General features: G+C 48.4%; 1 protein-coding gene across 4 annotated transcripts in view; it reads left to right on the forward strand.

The window, feature by feature from the left end:
- LOC144510169 (lysyl oxidase homolog 2-like) overlaps positions 1-2,981 on the forward strand; it is a 109,691-nt gene extending 106,710 nt beyond the window's left edge. For 3 of the 4 annotated variants that reach the window (XM_078239600.1, XM_078239598.1, XM_078239599.1), the window contains exon 14: positions 1,863-2,672. In XM_078239600.1, the coding sequence (XP_078095726.1) occupies positions 1,863-1,942 (80 nt within the window). In that variant the 3' untranslated portion in view covers positions 1,943-2,672. Of the gene's footprint in view, positions 1-1,862 lie in introns of all 4 variants that reach the window. The other variant, XM_078239597.1, reaches the window with a different exon arrangement.
- The last annotated feature ends 16,266 nt before the right edge of the window (positions 2,982-19,247 follow it).

Below are 19,247 nucleotides of genomic sequence, written 5' to 3' on the forward strand. Positions count from 1 at the left end.
ATGTCCAGCTCCCTCTTGAACATATCTAATGAACTGGCCCCAACAGCTTTCTGTGGTAGAGAATTCCACAGGTCCACAGCTCTCTGAGTGAAGAAGTTCTTCCTCATCTCAGTCCTGAATGGCTTACCCCTTATTCTTAGACTGTGACCCCTAGTTCTAGACTTCCCAAACATCGGGAACATTCTTCCCGCATCCATCCTGCCCAGTCCCATCAGGATTTTATATATTTCCATGAGATCCCCTCACATTCTTCTCAATTCCAGGGAATACAAGCTCAGTCGATCCAGTCTCTCTTCATATGTCAGTCCTGCCATTCCAGGAATCAGTCTGGTGAACCTTCGCTGGACTCCCTCAATGGCAAGAATGTCCTTCCTCAGACTAGGAGACCAAAACTGCACACAATACTCAAGGTGTGGCCTCTCCAAGGCCCTGTATAACTGCAGCAAGACATCCTTACTCCTATACTCAAATCCTCTTGCTATGAAGGCCAGCATGCCATTAGCTTTCCTCACCACCTGCTGTACCTGCAGGCCAACCTCCAGCGACTGTTCCACCAATGACACCCAGGTCACGTTGCACTTCCCCCTTTCCTAAACTGCCACCATTCAGATAATAATCTTCCTTCCTGTTTTTACCACCAAAGTGGATAACCTCACATTTATCCACATTATATTGTATTTGCCAAGTATTTGCCCAGTCAGCCAGCCTGTCCAAGTCACCCTGCAGCCTCTTAACATCCTCCTCACAGCACACACTGCCACCCAGCTTAGAGTCATCTGCAAATTTGGAGATATTACATTCAATTCCTTCGTCCAAATCATTAATGTATATTGTGAATAGCTGGGGTCCCAGCACTGAACCCTGCGGTACCCCACTAGTCACTACCTGCCACTCTGAAAAGGACCCGTTTATTCCCACTCTCTGCTTCCTGTCTGCCAATCAGTTCTCTATCCACATCAATACATTACCCCCAATACCATGAGCTTTAATTTTACTCACTAATCTCTTGTGTGGGACCTTATCAAAAGCCTTTTGAAAGTCCAGATACACAACATCCACTGGTTCACCCGTGTCCACTCTACTGGTCACATCCTCAAAAAATCCCAGAAGATTTGTCAAGCGCGATTTCTCTTCAGTAAATCCATGCTGACTTGTACTGGTCCCGTCACTGCTTCCCAGATGCTGAGTTGCATCCTGAATAATTGACTCCAACAATTTACCCACCACCGATGTCAGGCTAACCAGTCTCTAATTCCCCGTTTTCTCTCTCTCCCTCCTTTTTTAAAAAGTGGGGTTACATTAGTTACCTTCCAATCGACTGGAACTCTTCCAGAGTCTATAGAATGCTGGAAAATGATCACCAATGCACCTACTATTTCACGGGCCACTTCCTTGAGTACTCTGGGATGTAGAGCATCAGGCCCTGGGGATTTACTGGGTTTTAATCCCAGAAATTCCCCCAATACAATTTCCTGACTAATAAGGATTTCCCCCAATTCCTCTCCCATGCCAGACCCTCTCAAGTAAAGTTCATTTATTAGTGTCACAAGTAAGGCTTACATTAACACTGCAATGAAGTTACCGTGAAATTCTCCTAGTCGCCACAGTCCGGCGCCTGTTCGGGTCAATGCAACTCGCCAGCACGTCTTTGAGACTGTGAGGAAACCGGAGCACCCGGAGGAAACCCACGCAGGCATGGGGAGAACGTGCAAACTCCACACAGACAATGACCCAAGCCGGGAATCGAACCCGGGTTCCCTGGCGCTGTGGGGCAGCAGTGCTGACCGCTGTGCCACCGCTGCCCTTTGAGATAGTTAAGATTGCCACGTGAATAATCTTTCTCCCCTTCCTTTCCTCGCTAGGTGGTTCTTTCAGCTCCGAATCGGAAGAACTCTTTGACCATTTCCCCGGATTACTGAGCAACCATCTGTCGACATGGTAACACCCCGCAGCAGAGAAGAAGTCTTCAGTAATGCTAACCAAAAAAGGGATGTCCAGTTACATACTGCCAATGGCAGAGAGTGATGTGTGGTTGTTAATTAAATATTGGTGCTACCATTATTACCACTCTAAGGTTAGTGTGCTGTGGAACTGAGCTGTGTTCCATTCCAGCAAGTTACAAACTGAATTGTACCCATCCTCACTGAGAGGAAAACACATAAAAATCACAGTCCAAAGACTTCAGTCCGAAGCTGTGTGGTGTCGCTCTCTCTCTCTCTCCCTCCCTCCCTCCCTCAATTTCCTGATCAGGCTATGGTTGGCACGCGCGGGCAAGCTGAGCGTGCATTCATTGGTTGTGACTGGCTCTCAGCCAGGGCGATGGAGAGATGCAGCAGAGATACCCAAAGCTAACAAGGGCTGCAGAGACGTTCAAAGTTTCTCTGGACACCTGCAACACAAGTCCTACTGCAGGGACGACCATACCTGATGCAAAAGTCCCAGGAGGTGGAGGGAGGGGGAAAGTGGCTACTGCACACTAGAATGGTTCATAGATAACGGTATCTTTTTCAAATTGGAATGTTCAAACCTTCTAAGATCCATGTCTATAGACCTCTTTGTAACCGACTTGACGTGGTCTGCTTTGGACACCATTGAACATTGCAGTCATGTGTCCTGAGGTTAGATATTCACTTGGAATTAAAAGAAATCCCATTCTAATAAATCAGCTGCAGTAGATTGTTGTTCTTTATCCTCCTGAAGGAAGTCTGTTGACCGCTGATTAGCTGAGAGAAGGCCACAAGGATTGTACAGCACAGAAGGAGGCCATTTGGCCCGTTGTGTCTGTGCCTGTCTTTGGTCGCGATTGGCAATGAATCCCACATTGCTTGGGCTCCTTACCCATCGCCCATGTACGTTTCCCCCTCTGGTATCTCTCCAATCCCCTTGTGAAAGTCACCATTGAATCTGCTTTCATTGCCTGACTGAAGAGCAACGAATGGATTGATCTGTTGGAGTCATTAAAAACAGAGGAATATTATCCCAAATCCGTGAAGATCTTCCCAACCTCGAAAGCATCGCGGTTAGAACACTTTTCTGTTCTTGTTTGGGTTTCCACAGTCGTTAAAGGATGTGGAGACATTGCAGAAAGGGCAAGGTACCGACCGAACCGAGGGGTTCGAACTCTGAGGAAAGGGTGAGAGCCAGTCTGGGCCTCTCTTCCAAAAGGGCAAGACTGAGAGATGACCTGACGGAGAGGTTCAGGAGAACAGAGCAGAGCAAGGTTCCATGTTGGAGCAGTGATTCGAATGAATGGATAACTCTTTGTTCAGTGACTGACTTTAGACAGCTTGATGGGTTTGTGTGTGTGCATGCATGTGTGTGTATGTGTGTGTGTGTTCGCGCGTGTGTGTGTGTGTTCCGACAATTGGGAGTTCAGTGTGTGTAGTCCCAAGCGAGTGGAATCCAGAGGAATACAGCAAGCGTTGACTGCTTGGGGCCAATGTTGTGTGTGCGCGTGTGTCTTTGTGGTCACATATCAGGCGGAACTTCCCTGTTCCACCCGCCACAGGAATCATAGCGGGCGGGGGGATGGTGGACCATGCAAAGGTCCGTTAACCTCAGGCGGGATTTTCTGGTTCTGGCAAGCGAGCCAGAAAACCCTGCCCATCGGATTTACAGCACAGAAACAGGCCGTTCCACCTCACTATCCTGTGTTTCTGTTCAAAACAAGCTTCCTCCCTCTGCACCTCCCCCATCACCCTATCCTTCTCTTCCTCTCACCCTCATGTGTATATCCAAACTACCCTTAAATACACTGACACTATTCCCTTTAATCACTCCTCGTGGGAGCGAGTCCTATGTTCTCCCCACTCTCGCTGGGTCAAGCAGTTTCTCCTGCATTCCTGATTGAATTTATCAGTGAGTGTCTTGTATTTGGGTAAACTGTGCATCATTTTTGTGTGTGTGCTTCGAGAGGGAGGTGCTTTCAGATGACTGCCTATCTCTGCTCAGGAAGACATCAATGAGAGGTCGGGTTACTTTATCGTGAAGCTTCAGTCTGCATTTCTGGGAAGATTAAACCACGTGTTCACCCTCTCTCTTCCCTCCCAGACTGTCCCTCCCTCTCTCTCTCCTCCTGCAGAAACTGACTCCGACTGGGTTCCAGTTTGCACATTCATACTGTCCAGCTGTTGTCTCCCAGTCCAAGGCAGTTTCAACATGCAACTTGGGGCCAACTTGCCATTTTCCTGATGGGATCCGGTGGAGTGCAGGGCAGGTGATGGCGCGGTGGCACAGTGGTTAGCACTGCTGCCTCACAGCTCCAGGGACCTGGGTTCGATTCCCGGCTTGGGTCACTGTGTGTGTGTGGAGTTTGTACATTCTCCCCCTGTCTGCATGGGTTTCCTCCGGGTGCTCCAGTTTCCTCCCACAGTCCAAAGATGAGCGGGTTAGGTTGATTGGCTGTGCTAAATTAACCCTAGTGTCAGGGGGATTAGAAGGGTCAATACGTGGGGTTGTGGGGATAGGGCCTGGGTGGGATTGTGGTCGGTGCAGGCTCGATGGGCCTAATGGCCTCCTTCTGCACTCGGGATTCTATGAGGTGGTGTTAGGTGAGGAGTTAACCCCCTCTCCGTGTCAGCATTGGTAACTAGATTAATAATGGGGATACAACACGCAGAATGGTTGCATTTTGTGTGTGTTACAATGGAAAGTCTCACTCTCTGACAGGACTGCTTTCTTGGAGTCAACTTCACTCTCTATCTCCTCTCCCAATTCTCTCCGCTACTCTGCCAAAGGTTCAGGAGGTTTGCTTTAATCGTGGTTTCTGCTGGGTCACCGGGACTGTTGGCAGCATCCTAATCTGCCAGACATTGAGAAGAAGATGTTTTACACAGTGCGCAGCCTCCTCTCTTTAACCTCTCCGCACTCTGCAATACAGCTCCTTCCTGTGTGAGGGATGACGCGTGGTCATACGGAACAAGTGCTTTCCACCAGCAATCCGACAGTGCAAACTCCCACATCTCAAATCTGGTTCAAATCCCTCCATGGACCCTCCCCTCACTATCTCTGCAATTACCCGCAGACCCGATTAATCCTTCCGATCCCTGTGATGTCCTCCTGATCCAACATGTAACTGCTCCCTCCTTGTACCCAAACAGGCGCTGGAGTGTGGCGACTGGGAGATTTCCACAGTAATTTCATTGCAGTATTAGTGTCAGCCGACTTGTGACACTAATAAATAAAGTTTAAATGCCTCTCTCTCCTTTTTAAAGCCCGCCTCACCTGTCTGAATATTTCTGTACTTGGATCAATGTTAAGTTTCACCTGTGTAGTGGCTAACTGGACAGCTTTGCCATGTTAAAGACACTGCATAAGTGGACATAGTTGTGTGCTGAGTTTTTAACTGACTGATTAACTAACAGCAGACAGCCTCAAGCAGAAACAGGGAAACTTGCCAGCATCATGAAATGAATGTATAAAAGGGGGACTAGCAGGGTAAATACATGGGGTTACAGTGATAGGGCCTGGGTGGGATTGTTGTCAGTGCAGACTCAATGGGCCGAATGGCCTCCTTCCCCTGTAGGGATTCTATCTCTATGAAATGCTGAGTTAGTGAGCTTTCATTCACCAAACTTTCCAGTCTTGAGGCTTTGCTTCCTTTTGACAGACCTGAGGTAGTTCAAACTCTGTTCTAAGAACTATTTGCAAAGGCCTCAGGGTAAGCATATAGTATTCAGAGTACAGACTAGTCAGCGTCTCGCTCTCTCGAAGCCTCACGGTCAGCTCACTATTGGTGTTGCCCTTACATCATGAACATCATCATGCTCCCATTCACACTCGGCTCCTGTGGGACAGAATTCAAATTCCAGGGACCGCAATTCCAAAGTTAGGAAGCAAATTGGGAAGTTGGAGAGAGGAGTATGATTTCAACCAAAGAAAAGTAAGAGTTCAGGAGGACGCTTGGCCTTTTGTTCTGCTGGCGAATGAGACCAGGGCTGATCTGTGATCGTCCTTTGTCTCCTATCTGTTTGGGAACCAAACTCTGATTGAAATGAAAATTTGGGGAAGAGAGTTTCAAAGGTTCTACCCCACGTTGACCCTGTGTAGAAATGCTTCCTCATTTGCCTGAGATCACTTTGTGCTCCTCTCTCTCTCTCTTCACACCGACACAAGCCAAAGGAAATCAATTTCAGTCTGTAACTCGGGGACCCTGACTGAGATAAGGGCTCAGACAGGAGGAGAGAGAGCAGGAATGAGGAAATGATATTCGAGGCACAAAGTGTTTATAGCCGAGTCCCTCTGTGTTACCAGATTTGATATGACAACACTCCTTGTGAAATACAGGCATGGTACTGGAATACACTAGGGGATATTATGAAGTTGTGCAAAGTGCTATTTAAGCGCAAGTTCTTTCATTTCTCGAACTCTCGGCCCAGGTTGCCAATGTACCTTGATTCTCCATTTCTACTCTGCTGTCTGTCAGTGAAGAATTCCTTTCTCGTATCTGAGATAATCTGACAACGTTGAACTTAACGTTGAGCCCAGAAAACGTCAAGTGTCGACATGAAGGATCAGATGGTCTTCCTGTACCACATTCCAACCCACCCCCAGCATCGAAAGCTGTTCCAATGACGGAGTGAGGATGTTAACTCTCCATCCACCGTTACTGCCTGACTTGTTGAGTATTTCCATTTCCTGGTGATTTTTTAAAAATGTATTTATGGGACGTGGGCGTCACTGGTTGGGCCCAGCATTTATTGCCTATCCCTAACTGCCCTCCATTTCAGAGGGCAGTTGAGAGTTAACCATGTTTCTGTGGCTCTGGAGTCACATGTAGGCCAGACCAGGCAGATTTCCTTCCCGAAAGGACATTAGTGAACCAGATGGCTTTTTCCGACAATCGACAATGGTTTCCTGGTCATCAGTAGATTCTCAATTCCAGATATTTTTTATTGAATTCAAATTCCACCATCTGCCATGGCGGGATTCGAACCCAGTCCCTAGATCTTGCTCTGGGTCTCTGGATGACTAGTCCAGTGATTATGCCACTGGCTCCCCCCTTGCGTGTGAGTGTCAGTGTGCTCTTTGAGTATAAATGAGGTGTAGTTTGGTGTTCCCCTCACTGCATGACAAGGACATATCAGTGAGCAGTGGGAATGCAGACCTCTTGTAGTTATTCCTGTCTGAAATCAGAGAGAGGTTCAATACAGTCAGTGATCTAACACGTCATCAGTTTATACTGTTGTGTCCTGTCCTTCTGTTAGAAAGTAACATTCCGGATTATCGGAACAAGTTCCTTTCCAAAGGTCACCTTGTGATTTTCACTGTGGATACTGGAAAAGAAGCTATTCTACCTGCTCATAGAATCATGGAATCCCACAATGCAGAAGGAGGCCATTCGGCCCATCAAGCCTGCACTGACAACAATCCCACCCAGGCCCTATCCCTGTAACCCTATGCATTTACCCTCGCTAGTCCCCCTGACACGAAGGGGCAATTTAGCGCGGCCAATGCACCCTAACCAGCACGTCTTTCAGACTGTGGGAGGAAAGTGGAGCACCCGGAGGAAACCCACGCAGACACGGGGAGAATGTGCGGACTCCGCACAAGACAGTGACCCGAGCCGGGAATCGAACCCGGGTCCCTGGCACTGTGAGGCAGCCGTGCTAACCCACTGTGCCACCGTGTCGCCCTGAGGTGGGTGACGCAGCCAAGGCTGTTTTGTTGACTGCCGTCTATCCCCCACCAAAGTCAAGAATTGATGAGAGCTGTGCAAAGAGGAACAGCAGGACATTGTGACGTGGTCGTGCAACAATTCCACTGCTTGGAAACAGGAGGAGTTTCTGGAAGGTGAGTGAGTGATTGTCGGCCGTAGCTCGAGAGGTAACACTCTAATTTCTGAGTCAGGAAAGTATAGCTTCAAGATTACCGTACTGACCCTTCAGTACATTCCTGTGGGCACGCTGCACTGTCAGGACGACTCTCCTGGTTGTATAAGGTGCTGGTGAGGCCACACCTGGAGTACCGTGTACAGCTCTGGTCTCCTTACTTGGGAAAGGATATACTGGCACTGGAGGGGGTGCAGAGGAGATTCACTAGGTTGATTCCAGAGTTGAGAGGGTTGGCTTATGAGAAGAGACTGAGTAGACTGGGGCTATACTCATTGGAATTCAGAAGATTGAGGGGAAATCTTATGGAAACATGTAAGATTATGAAGGGAATAGATAAGATAGAAGCAGGGAAGTTGTTTCCTGCGGGTGAAACTAGAACTAGGGGGCATAGCCTCAAAATAAGGGGAAGCAGAATGAGTGCAGGGAATTCCAATTATTCTCAACCCTTTGGATTTTTTCACAAGGATTGTGAATCTGTGGAATTCCCTGCCCAGTGAAGCAGTTGAGGCTACCTCATTGAATGTTTTTAAGACAAGGATAGATAGATTTTTGAACAGTAAAGGAATTCGATTATGGTGAGCAGGTGGGTAAGTGGAGCTGAGTCCACGAAAAGATCAGCCATGATCTTATTGAATGGCGGAGCAGGCTCGAGGGGCCAGATGGCCTACTCCTGCTCCTAGTTAGAACATAGAAACTGTACAGTGTAGAAGGAGGCCATTCAGCCCATTGGGTCTGCACCAACAACAATCCCACCCCAGGCCCTATCCACACAACCCCACACATTTACCCCACTAATCCCTCTAGCCTACGCATCCCAGGACAATACGGGCAATTTAGCATGGCCAATCCACCTAACCCGCACATCTTTGGACTGTGGAAGGAAATCGGAGCACCCGGAGGAAACCCACGCAGACACGGGGAGAATGTGCAAACTCCACACAGACAGGGAATTGAACCCGGGTCCCTGGAGCTGTGAGGCAGCAGTGCTAACCACTGTGCCACCACGCCACCCACATAAGTTCTTCTGTCCTTTTGGAGTGTATCTGCCTGTTCTCTCGCACACATGGATGTGAAATATCCACCACCGCACAATGTGAAGAAGTGTCAGGAAGTTGTCTCCAGCGTCCTGGTCAGTCTCTATCCCTGAAGTGGAGTCAGATGCGTGGTGATTGTTTATTTGATCTGCTGTTTGTGGGAGTTTGCAGGCTATTCTGCTATACTGTGCCTGAATAGCCTGCCAGCACACACTGAGTATACAGGGAGGGTGGGCAAGGACCAGCCGTTATCAGCGATGTATGTTATTGATAGGTAATCATGGTTTTCACAGTCACACAGCCCTGGGCAGCACCTGCTGAGGGTGGAACAGTGCTGATAAGTAAATAGGAAGGTGCTGAGTCAGCGTGTGTAAGTCAACAATATCATAGATCATAGAATCATAGAAACACGACACAAAGAGGCCATTCGGCCCATCGAGTCTGCACAGACCACAATCCCACCCAGGCCCTACCTCCATATCCCTACATATTTACCCACTAATCCCTCTAACCTATGCATCTCTGGACAATTTTAGCACGGCCAATCAACCTAACCCGCACATCTTTGGACTGTGGGAGGAAACCGGAGGAAACCCACACAGGCACGAGGAGAATGTGCAAACCCAACACAGACAGTGACCCAAGCTGTGAAGCAACAGTGCTAACCACTGTGCTACCGTGCCGCCCATTATAATAATATAATAATAATATAAACCCACTTCCCCGTACAGCTAAACAACCCTGACAAGGAAGCACTGAGGACACTGGAGACTGAGTGTCACGCCGGATCCTTCCAGATGGAGTTACTATGCTGGATCTCTCTGTGAAGGCACTGAGTTATCTTCTTCTAACCTGGCCAATACTGACTGGGCGGCTGTTTCTTCCCAGTGGGAGGAAACCACAACAGTTTTCAATATGGACTAATATTTGTCCCTCACCAAACATCACACTGCTGAGTGTGGGACTTGACGCATCCACTGGGACACCAGTCACTACTGTGAAGCTATGGAATCCCAACGGTGCAGAGGAGGCCATTCGGCTAGAGATAGCACTTGGGGCGAATGGGATCAAAGGTTATGGGGAGAAAGCAGGATGAGGCTATTGAGTTGGACAATCAGCCATGATCGTGATGAATAGCGGAGCAGGCTCGAAGGACCGAGTGGCCTCCTCCTGCTCCTATCCTCTATGTTTCTATGGCCCATCTGGCCTGCACTGACAACAATCCCACCCAGGCCCTATTCCCAAAACCCCACGTATTTACCCTGCTAATGGATAGGTTCTGATAGATAGGTTCTTGATTAACAAGGGGATCAGGGGTTATGGGGAAAAGACAGGAGAATGGGGATGAGAAAAATATCAACCATGATTGAATGGTGGAGCAGACTCGATGGGCCGAGTGGCCTAATTCTGCTGCTATGTCTTATGGTCTAATCCCCCTGACACTAAGGGGCAATTTAGCACGGCCAATCTGCCCAACCTGCACATCTTTGGACTGTGGGAGGAAACCGGAGCACCCGGAGGAAACCCACGCAGACACGGGGGAGAACGTGCAAACTCCACACAGACAGTGACCCAAGCCGGGAATCGAACCCAGGTCCCTGGCACTGGGAGGCAGCAGCGCTAACCACCGCGCCACCATAATTTGGGATGTTGTGAAATGCAAGTTCATTCTTCTGAAAACAGCTGCATTTCAACAGCACTGCAAAAAGAAGTGTCCAAAGTGACTGTGAATGAAGTTCCAAATGGGATAGTTCAGCCCAATACTATCTGACTGGCTCCTCCGAGAGCCTCTGTTTACTCATTTCCTTCCTATATATCTGCTCCCCAGTGTCCCATCTCTCCAGATGTTGCATGTGTGCCAGTTAGACCCCTTATTGTACTTCTGGGAAGTGCTCCCAGTGCTGGAAATCTGAAGTCAGAACAGACAAATCTGAGTGCCGCACTCAGCAGGTATCTGCACCGTTAGAGAGACAGAGTCCACATTTTGGGCCTGTGACACTTCATCAGACCTGGAGAATGTTAGAAATGGAAGCGGCTCTTGAGACTGAGCTGGGGCTGTGGGACACGGCCTAGGAGAGATTGAATGGCAGCAGAGTTAGTCTTCCAGAGGGCATGGTGATGGGGTAAGGGGGAAAAAATAGATATACCTTGAGTGTGTGTATGGTGCTGAGTGCAAAAATAAAAGGAAACGAAACAGAGGACAGAGTTTATGGTGTGAAATTGTTGGCAAGTGCTCACCATAAAGAAGGAATTAGAACAGTTTGGACAAGCATTCTTATTTCCCCATTGTACTGGTTTTTATCTTCTGGGTAATTGAAAGATTAAGCATAGTTCCTTTTGTCCTTGCCCCATCCTGCCCACACTCAATACAGGGGTGGCACGGTGGCACAGTGGTTAACACTTGCCTCCCAGTGCCCAGGGACCTGGGTTCGATTCCCGGCTTGGGTCACTGTCTGTGTGGAGTTGGCATGTTCTCCCTGTGTCTGCGTGGGTTTCCTCTGGGTGCTCCGGTTTCCTCCCACCGTCCAAAGATGTGCGGGTGAGGTAGATTGGCCATGCTAAATTGACCCTGAGTGTGAAGGGGATTAGTAGTGTAAATACATGGGGTTATGGGGATAGGGCCTGGGTGGGATTGTGGTCGGTGCAGACTCGATGGGCCGAATGGCCTCCTTCTGCATTGTAGGGATTCTATGATACCTTTCTAACTTTACCCCTTCCAAAGAGAGGTCACAGATGTTAACTCCCTTTCTCCCTCCACTGTCGCTGCCTGGCTTTGCTGAGACCATACTACAACACTCAATAATTCCTGTCACCTCGAAGTGTCAAAGTTCGAAGCAACTTTCCCGATAGCATTGGGAGAAAGGCTGGGGGAATCAGAAGGGTGTGTTATACACATAAACAGGGAGATTATATAACAGTGTGTCACCCTGCGGGTTTCCAGGTGTGATGGTGTACACAGCCAGTTATCAGATACACGTACGCAGTGAAATACCCAGACTACGAGTAGGTGAGCTGGTCTTAGTGCCCTGTACATCCAGTCTCATAGAATCCTACAGTGCAGAAGGAGGCCATTCCGCCCATCGAGCCTGCACCGACAATGATCCCACCCAGATCCTATCCCCATAACCCCACGTATTTACCCTGCTAATCCCCCTGACAATCATGGACAATTTAGCATGGCCAATGCACCTAACTCGCACATCTTTGGGTCTGTGGGAGGAATCCGGAGCACCTGGAGGAAACTCACACAGACACGGGGAGACCGTGCAAACTCCACACAGACAGTGACCCAAGCCGGGGATCGAACCTGGGTCCCTGGCGCTGTGAGGCAGCAGTGCTAACCACTGTGCCGCCCCTCTTCTTTGGTATTGCAGGAAGCAAATGCTAATGTGACATTAAGACCATAAGACATGGGAGCAGAATTAGGCCACTCAGCCCATCGAGTCTGCTCTGCCTTTCAATCATGGCTGATATTTTTCTCATCCCCATTCTCCTGCCTTTTCCCCAAAACCCCTGACCCCCTTATTAATCAAGAACCTATCTATCTCTGTCTTAAAGACACTCAATGACCTGGCCTCCACAGCCTTCTGCGGCAAAGAGTTCCACAGATTCACCACTCTCTGGCTGAAGAAATTCCTCCTCATCTCTGCTTTAAAGGATCGTCCCTTCAGCCTGAAGTTGTGCCCTCTGGTTCTAGTTTTTCCTACTAGTGGAAACATCCTCTCCACGTTCACTCTATACAGGCCTCGCAGTATCCTGTAAGTCTCAATAAGGTCCCCCCTCATCCTTCTAAACTCCAACGAGTACAGACCCAGAGTCCTCAACTGTTCCTCATATGACAAGCTGTTCATTCCAGGGATCATTCTTGTGAACCTCCTCTGGACCCTTTCCAAGGCCGGCACATCCTTCCTTAGGTATGGGGCCCAAAACTGTTCACAATACTCCAAATGGGGTCTGACCAGAGCCTTATACAGCCAACATTAAGTCACACAGCGAGGACATGTGGCTTCAAAGAACAAAGAACAAAGAACAATACAGCACAGGAACAGGCCCTTCGGCCCTCCAAGCCCGCGCCGCTCCCCGGTCCAGGATTGAATCCTGAATCCAGGATCCCCGCCCAATTTTCCAGCCTATCTACATACCAATATCCTATCCACCGAGCTGTCCCTCACAGCTACGATGCTTTGTTCATTACAACCTATTAACTTACCCCCACCCCCCCATTCCAGACCATGTGATCTCCAGGGAGAGGCGAAAACCCAGAGTGAAAAACCCCAGGGCCAATATGGGGAAAAAAAAATCTGGGAAATTCCTCTCCGACCCCCTGAGGCGATCGAAACGAGTCCAGGAGATCACAATGGCCCCGATCGGAAAATGCTTCCCAACCCTAGTCATTTCCACTTCCACGAACACCATATGAATCCCCTGCCCCCGAGACAGGTTCCCAACTATCCGCAGTCTCACTCTGTACTGGCACCAGCAAGATGATCGTAGAATGAAGCCTTGAAACGAGAAAACAGGAACAATTAGCCCGCGCCGCTCCCTGGTCCAAACTAGATCACTCTTTTGTATCCCTCCATTCCCACTCCGTTCATATAGCTGTCTAGATAAGTCTTAAACGTTCCCAGTGTGTCCGCCTCCACCACCTTGCCCGGCAACACATTCCAGGCCCCCACGACCCTCTGTGTGAAATATGTCCTTCTGATATCTGTGTTAAACCTCCCCCCCTTCACCTTGAACCTATGACCCCTCGTGAACGTCACCACCGACCCGGGGAAAAGCTTCCCACCGTTCACCCTATCTATGCCTTTCATAATTTTATACACCTCTATTAAGTCTCCCCTCATCCTCCGTCTTTCCAAGGAGAACAACCCCAGTTTCCCCAATCTCTCCTCATAACCAAGCCCCTCCATACCAGGCAACATCCTGGTAAACCTCCTCTGCACTCTCTCCAAAGCCTCCACGTCCTTCTGGTAGTGTGGCGACCAGAACTGGACGCAGTATTCCAAATGCGGCCGAACCAACGTTCTATACATCTGCAACATCAGACCCCAACTTTTATACTCTATGCCCCGTCCTATAAAGGCAAGCATGCCATATGCCTTCTTCACCACCTTCTCCACCTGTGACGTCACCTTCAAAGATCTGTGGACTTGCACACCCAGGTCCCTCTGCATCTCTACACCCTTTATGGTTCTTCCATTTATCGTGTAGCTCCTCCCTACATTATTCCCACCAAAATGCATCACTTCGCATTTATCAGGATTGAACTCCATCTGCCATTTCCTTGCCCAAATTTCCAGCCTATCTATATCCTTCTGTAGCCTCTGACAATGTTCCTCACTATCTGCAAGTCCTGCCAGTTTTGTGTCGTCCGCAAACTTACTGATCACCCCTTGAGACTTGTATCGAGTCAGAGAGTCATGCAGCACAGAAAAGACCCTTTGGCCCATCGAGTCTGCACCAACAATGACTACCACTAAAGGCACACTAATCCCATTTTCCCACACTTGTCCCATCGTATTATGATGTTTCAAACACTCATCACAACCCATAAATTCTTTCAGCCTCACAAGAGGCAGGATAAGCTGATTTAACATTGCACACTTGCCAAGAAGAAACGAGAACTAGAGGGCAGAGGTTTCAGTTAAGAGGGGAAAGAATTAATGGGAACCTGAGGGGCAACGTTTTTACACAGAGGGTGGTGGGTGTGTGGAATGAGCTGCCAGAGGGAGTGGTTGAGGCAGAGACATTGACTGTTTAAAAGGCATTTGGACAGGTAGATGGATAGGAAAGGTTCAGAAGGATATGGACCAAATGCAGGCAAATGGGGTTCGCTTCGATGGGCCTTCTGGTCGGCATGGACCAGTTTGGGCTGAAGGGCCTGTCTCCGTGCCGCACATTCTATGATTCTGTGAAGGAGGAGCTATGCTCGACTGACAGGAAGAAACCCCCTTCTCTCCTTTGATAGCGTGAGGATAAACAGGCCATTCAGCCCCTTCAGCCTGTTCCAGTTCAGTTGAATGAGCAAACAGCACCGCAGTCAGACGTCTCACCTCAGGAGTGTGGGGACTCGCAACTGAACCGAAGCGCACCTTTTTAAACCGAGTCTATTTTACTGAAGAGGTGGTGAATTTTCCCCTTCTGCCCGTCTTGGGAATCGGAGCAGGCGGGGGACGGACCATGGAAAGGTCCGTTGACCTCGGGCGGGATTTTCCAGTTTCGTGGCTGGAAAACTCCGTCTGTGATATTTGTATGTCCAGGGGTGGGTGGGGGGGGATTGGGGTGCATACTGCCCCTTTTAAGAGTGCGGGTCATGTGACCCCTGAGGGGGGTTAGCTCCTCCCAGGGTGGGACTTGGTTAAGCAGTCGAGGTCCTGACTGTGGGACAGTGCACACCTGGAATAAAGTGTTTGCCAGTGTTTAAGTTAAGAAGCTTACATTGTGGTTCTTCATGCACCTTACTTTGGTAAGAAAATACATAATAAAATTGAGGATGCAAGGGCAGTAAGTGTGTAAGACAGTGTTAATAGAGACATATCAGCTCATGGTAAGAGAGATACAGACAGGGCGGAGGTGATAGAGGGGATGAATTGGGTTGCATTGGTTCATTCCAGGCATCCTGAGCATCGGCTAGGAAGTCCCAGGAACTTGCATTGGTGTTGCAGTAATGCGTGCCATTGAATGCAGTTCCAAGCTCCACTACAGGGGCATTCTCAGATCCAGTGTGACCCTGAATCACAGCTGAGCAGAAGCTTGGTTAAAGAGGTAGATCTTAAGGAGACTGAGCGAGAGATTTACAGAGAGAATTCCAAAGCTGAGGCCTCCAGCAGCTAACAGCAGAGACAGCCAATGGGGAAGCAATGTGAATCTGGAAGAGAGGAAGTGGCTGGAATTAGAGCAGTGCAGATAACCTCTCAGTTTGGGGGATGGGAGGAGATTATTTTGTTTAGATTTGATTTTGATTTGATTTATTATTGTCACAAAAATTGGGATACAGTGAAAAGTATTGTTTCACTGTACACTGTCTATGCTATACGGACAAAGTATACTGTTCATAGAGTACAGAGAGCTGCTCTGCCCCAGACCACAAGAAACTACAAAAGGTTGTGAATGTAGCCAGTTTTTAAAACATTTTTTTAATACTTTTCCAATTCAATCAAATCAAATCCAATTCAGAGTCTCAACAAGTTGAGACATTTCAGATCCAGGCTGACAAGACAGGGCGAGCGACCAAACCAGCCTGTCCTGGGCCTGATCTACATGAGCCAAGCTGATTGGAGAAGGGGGAGGTTCCTCCTCCAAGACTTGAGCTCATTTGCATCTTAGCCAAAGGCCGAGATGCCGCTTTTAAAAATTGCTTCATATGAAACATATGAAGGCTCAGCGTAACCTAATGACCTCGACCAAGTGCAGCCGACCATGGGGTGCCGACCATACTACACTTGATCTTAGCCAAAAGGCCGAGAAGAGCCAGTCCATCACAGAAACCAGCCTCCCATCCGTTGACTCTGTCTACATTTCCCGCTGCCTCGGAAAAGCAGCCAGCATAATCAAGGACCCCACGCACCCCCGACATTCTCTCTTCCACCTTCCGTCGGGAAAAAGATACAAAAGTCTGAGGTCACGTACCAACCGACTCAAGAACAACTTCTTCCCTGCTGCCATCAGACTTTTCAATGGACCTACCTCGCATTAAGTTGATCTTTCTCTACACCCTAGCTGTGACTGTAACACTACATTCTGCACTCTCTCCTTTCCTTCTCTATGAACGGTATGCTCTGTCTGTATAGCGCGCAAGAAACAATACTTTTCACTGTATACCAATACATGTGACAATAATAAATCCAACCAAGGGGAGAAGGAGAGGAGAGGGTGCAGAATTTAGTGTTACAGTCAAAGCTCGGGTGCAGATTACATCAGGCAAGACGAGGTTCTGGAGGATGTGAATTGTAAAATCAGCACTTTGTCCAGACTGGGAGCGAGTGTTGGTCGGTCAGTTTTGGCATGCGGGACACCAGAGTTTTTGGGGAGCTTGAACTTCTCTTCAGATCTCCTCTGTGAACGTTGGTGGTGCTGATCCAAACTCAACTGATTTTGTGATGGATGAATCATCAAGCACCAGCTTGACACAAACTCCAAAGCCCAGAAAAAATTCAACGCTGTGTGCTAATCCCTTTGTCATTGGAGGGCCTTCACTTATTAACGTCCTAACAACAGGGATTATTGACACACTCACAATAGGCTGCCCAGCATCCAAACAGGAAGACACGTACACTGCAGGTCAAAGAACACATTACTCACAGGTGAGGACTGTCAAATCATCTGCTCAATATTGATATCAATATTAATCGGGGAGGCGGTGGCATAGTGGTCTTGTCACTGGACTATTAATGCAGAGACCCAGGGTAATGTACTGGGAGACCCGGGTTCAAATCCCGCCATGGCAAATGGTGGAATTTGAATCCAATAAAGAAAATATCTGGAATTATGAATCTACTGATGGCCATGAAACCATTGTCGATTGTCGCAAAAACCCATCTGGTTCACGAATGTTCTTTAGGGAAGGAAATCTGCCATCCTTACCTGGTCTGGCCTACATGTGACTCCAGAGCCACAGCAATGTGGTTGACTCTCAACTGCCTTCCAAGAGCAACTAGGGGTGGGTAATAAATGTTGGCTCAGCCAGCAACGCCCATGTCCCACGAATGAATGAAAAAAAGCAAAATCTGCGCCATCTACTCAAGGCCACCTGAGTGCACAGGATTCCATTGAATAAGCTTCATGGTGGGAAGACACTTTCCTTATTGAGTTCTGTGGAAACTAGTTCTACAGCTCTCCCACTCCTCCAATCTTTACCCCGCCTGATCCTGCACCAGCTGTGACTTCTAGCTCTCCCTTGTTGCGGTGTTGGGACAGTGCTCTCATCCTGTCTATGGTTGTCATGAAGTCTCCCGTTTTGGGTGGTGTTTAGAGACTGTGCTCCGTCACGTGGACTGTACCCTGGAGGGACACCGAGCCTTCCATTCATTGCTGAGCTGCCCTCAAGCTCTGCTGTTAAAGCAAAATACTGCCGATGCTGGAATCCGAGACAAAAACAGAACATGCTGGAAAATCTCAGGTGGTCTGACAGCATCTGTGGAGAGCCATCTTGACTTGAAACGTTTGGCTCCATTCTCTCTCCACAGATGCTGTCAGACCCGCTGAGATTTTCCAGCATTTTCTGTCCAAGTTGCACATGTTTGGCCATCCATTACTCTTACAGCAAGGTAGTCCAGACAAGATGGGCTAAATGGCCTCGTTCTGTCCAATCATCATTCTACGATCTTTTTGATCAAAGCATTCAAGCTAATGTATTCACTGGGAAGCTGGATCCACACGTGAGGGAGAAAGGGATAGACCAATAGAGTTGGATTGAATAGCCTGCTCCTGTGCTGGAAATTCACCCTGGTTCTAATATTATTGATGGGGGTGATGTGATCTCGATGAGATGCAGAAAAGTACTCTCCACTCTTGCCTTTCTTTGAGGCGTGTCTCTCTTGCCCATGATGTGTGGCCAAATTCCCCTCCAAATCGATTTTCAAGTTTGCTGACGACACCACCGTAGTGGGCCGGATCTCAAACGATGATGAGACGGGGTACATGAATGAGATAGAGAATCTGGTGAATTGGTGCAGCAACAATAATCTCTCCCTCAATGTCAACAAAACGAAAGAGATTGTCATTGGCTTCAGGAAGCGTAGAGGAGAACAAGCCCCTGTCTACATCAACAGGGACGAAGTAGAAATGGTCGAGAACTTCAAATTTGTAGGTGTCCAGATCACCAACAATCTGTCCTGGTCCCCCCATGCCGATATAATTAAGAAAGCCCCACCAACGCCTCTACTTTCTCAGATGACTAAGGAAATTTGGCATGTCAGCTACGACTCTCACCAACTTTTACAGATGCACCTTAGAAAGCATTCTTTCTGGTTGTATCACAGCTTGGTATGGGCTCCTGCTCTGCCCAAGAATGCAACGAACTACAAAAGGTTGTGAATGTAGCCCAATCCATCGTGCAAACCAGCCTCCCATCCATTGACTCTGCCTACACTTCCCGCTGTCTCGGCAAAGCAGCCAGCATAATTAAGGACCTCACACACCCCGGACATTCTCTCTTCCACCTTCTTCCATCAGGAAAAAGATACAAAAGTCCGAGGTCACGTACCAACCGACTCAAGAACAGCTTCTTCCCTGCTGCTGTGACTTTTGAATGGACCTACCTTTCATTAAGTTGATCTTTCTCTACACCCTAGCTATGACTGTAACACTACATTCTGCACGGTCTCCTTTCCTTCTCTATGAACGGTACGCTTTGTCTGTACAGCGCGCAAGAAACAAT

The sequence above is a fragment of the Mustelus asterias genome, chromosome 22 (genome assembly GCF_964213995.1).
Source record: "Mustelus asterias chromosome 22, sMusAst1.hap1.1, whole genome shotgun sequence".
NCBI lineage: Eukaryota > Metazoa > Chordata > Chondrichthyes > Carcharhiniformes > Triakidae > Mustelus > Mustelus asterias.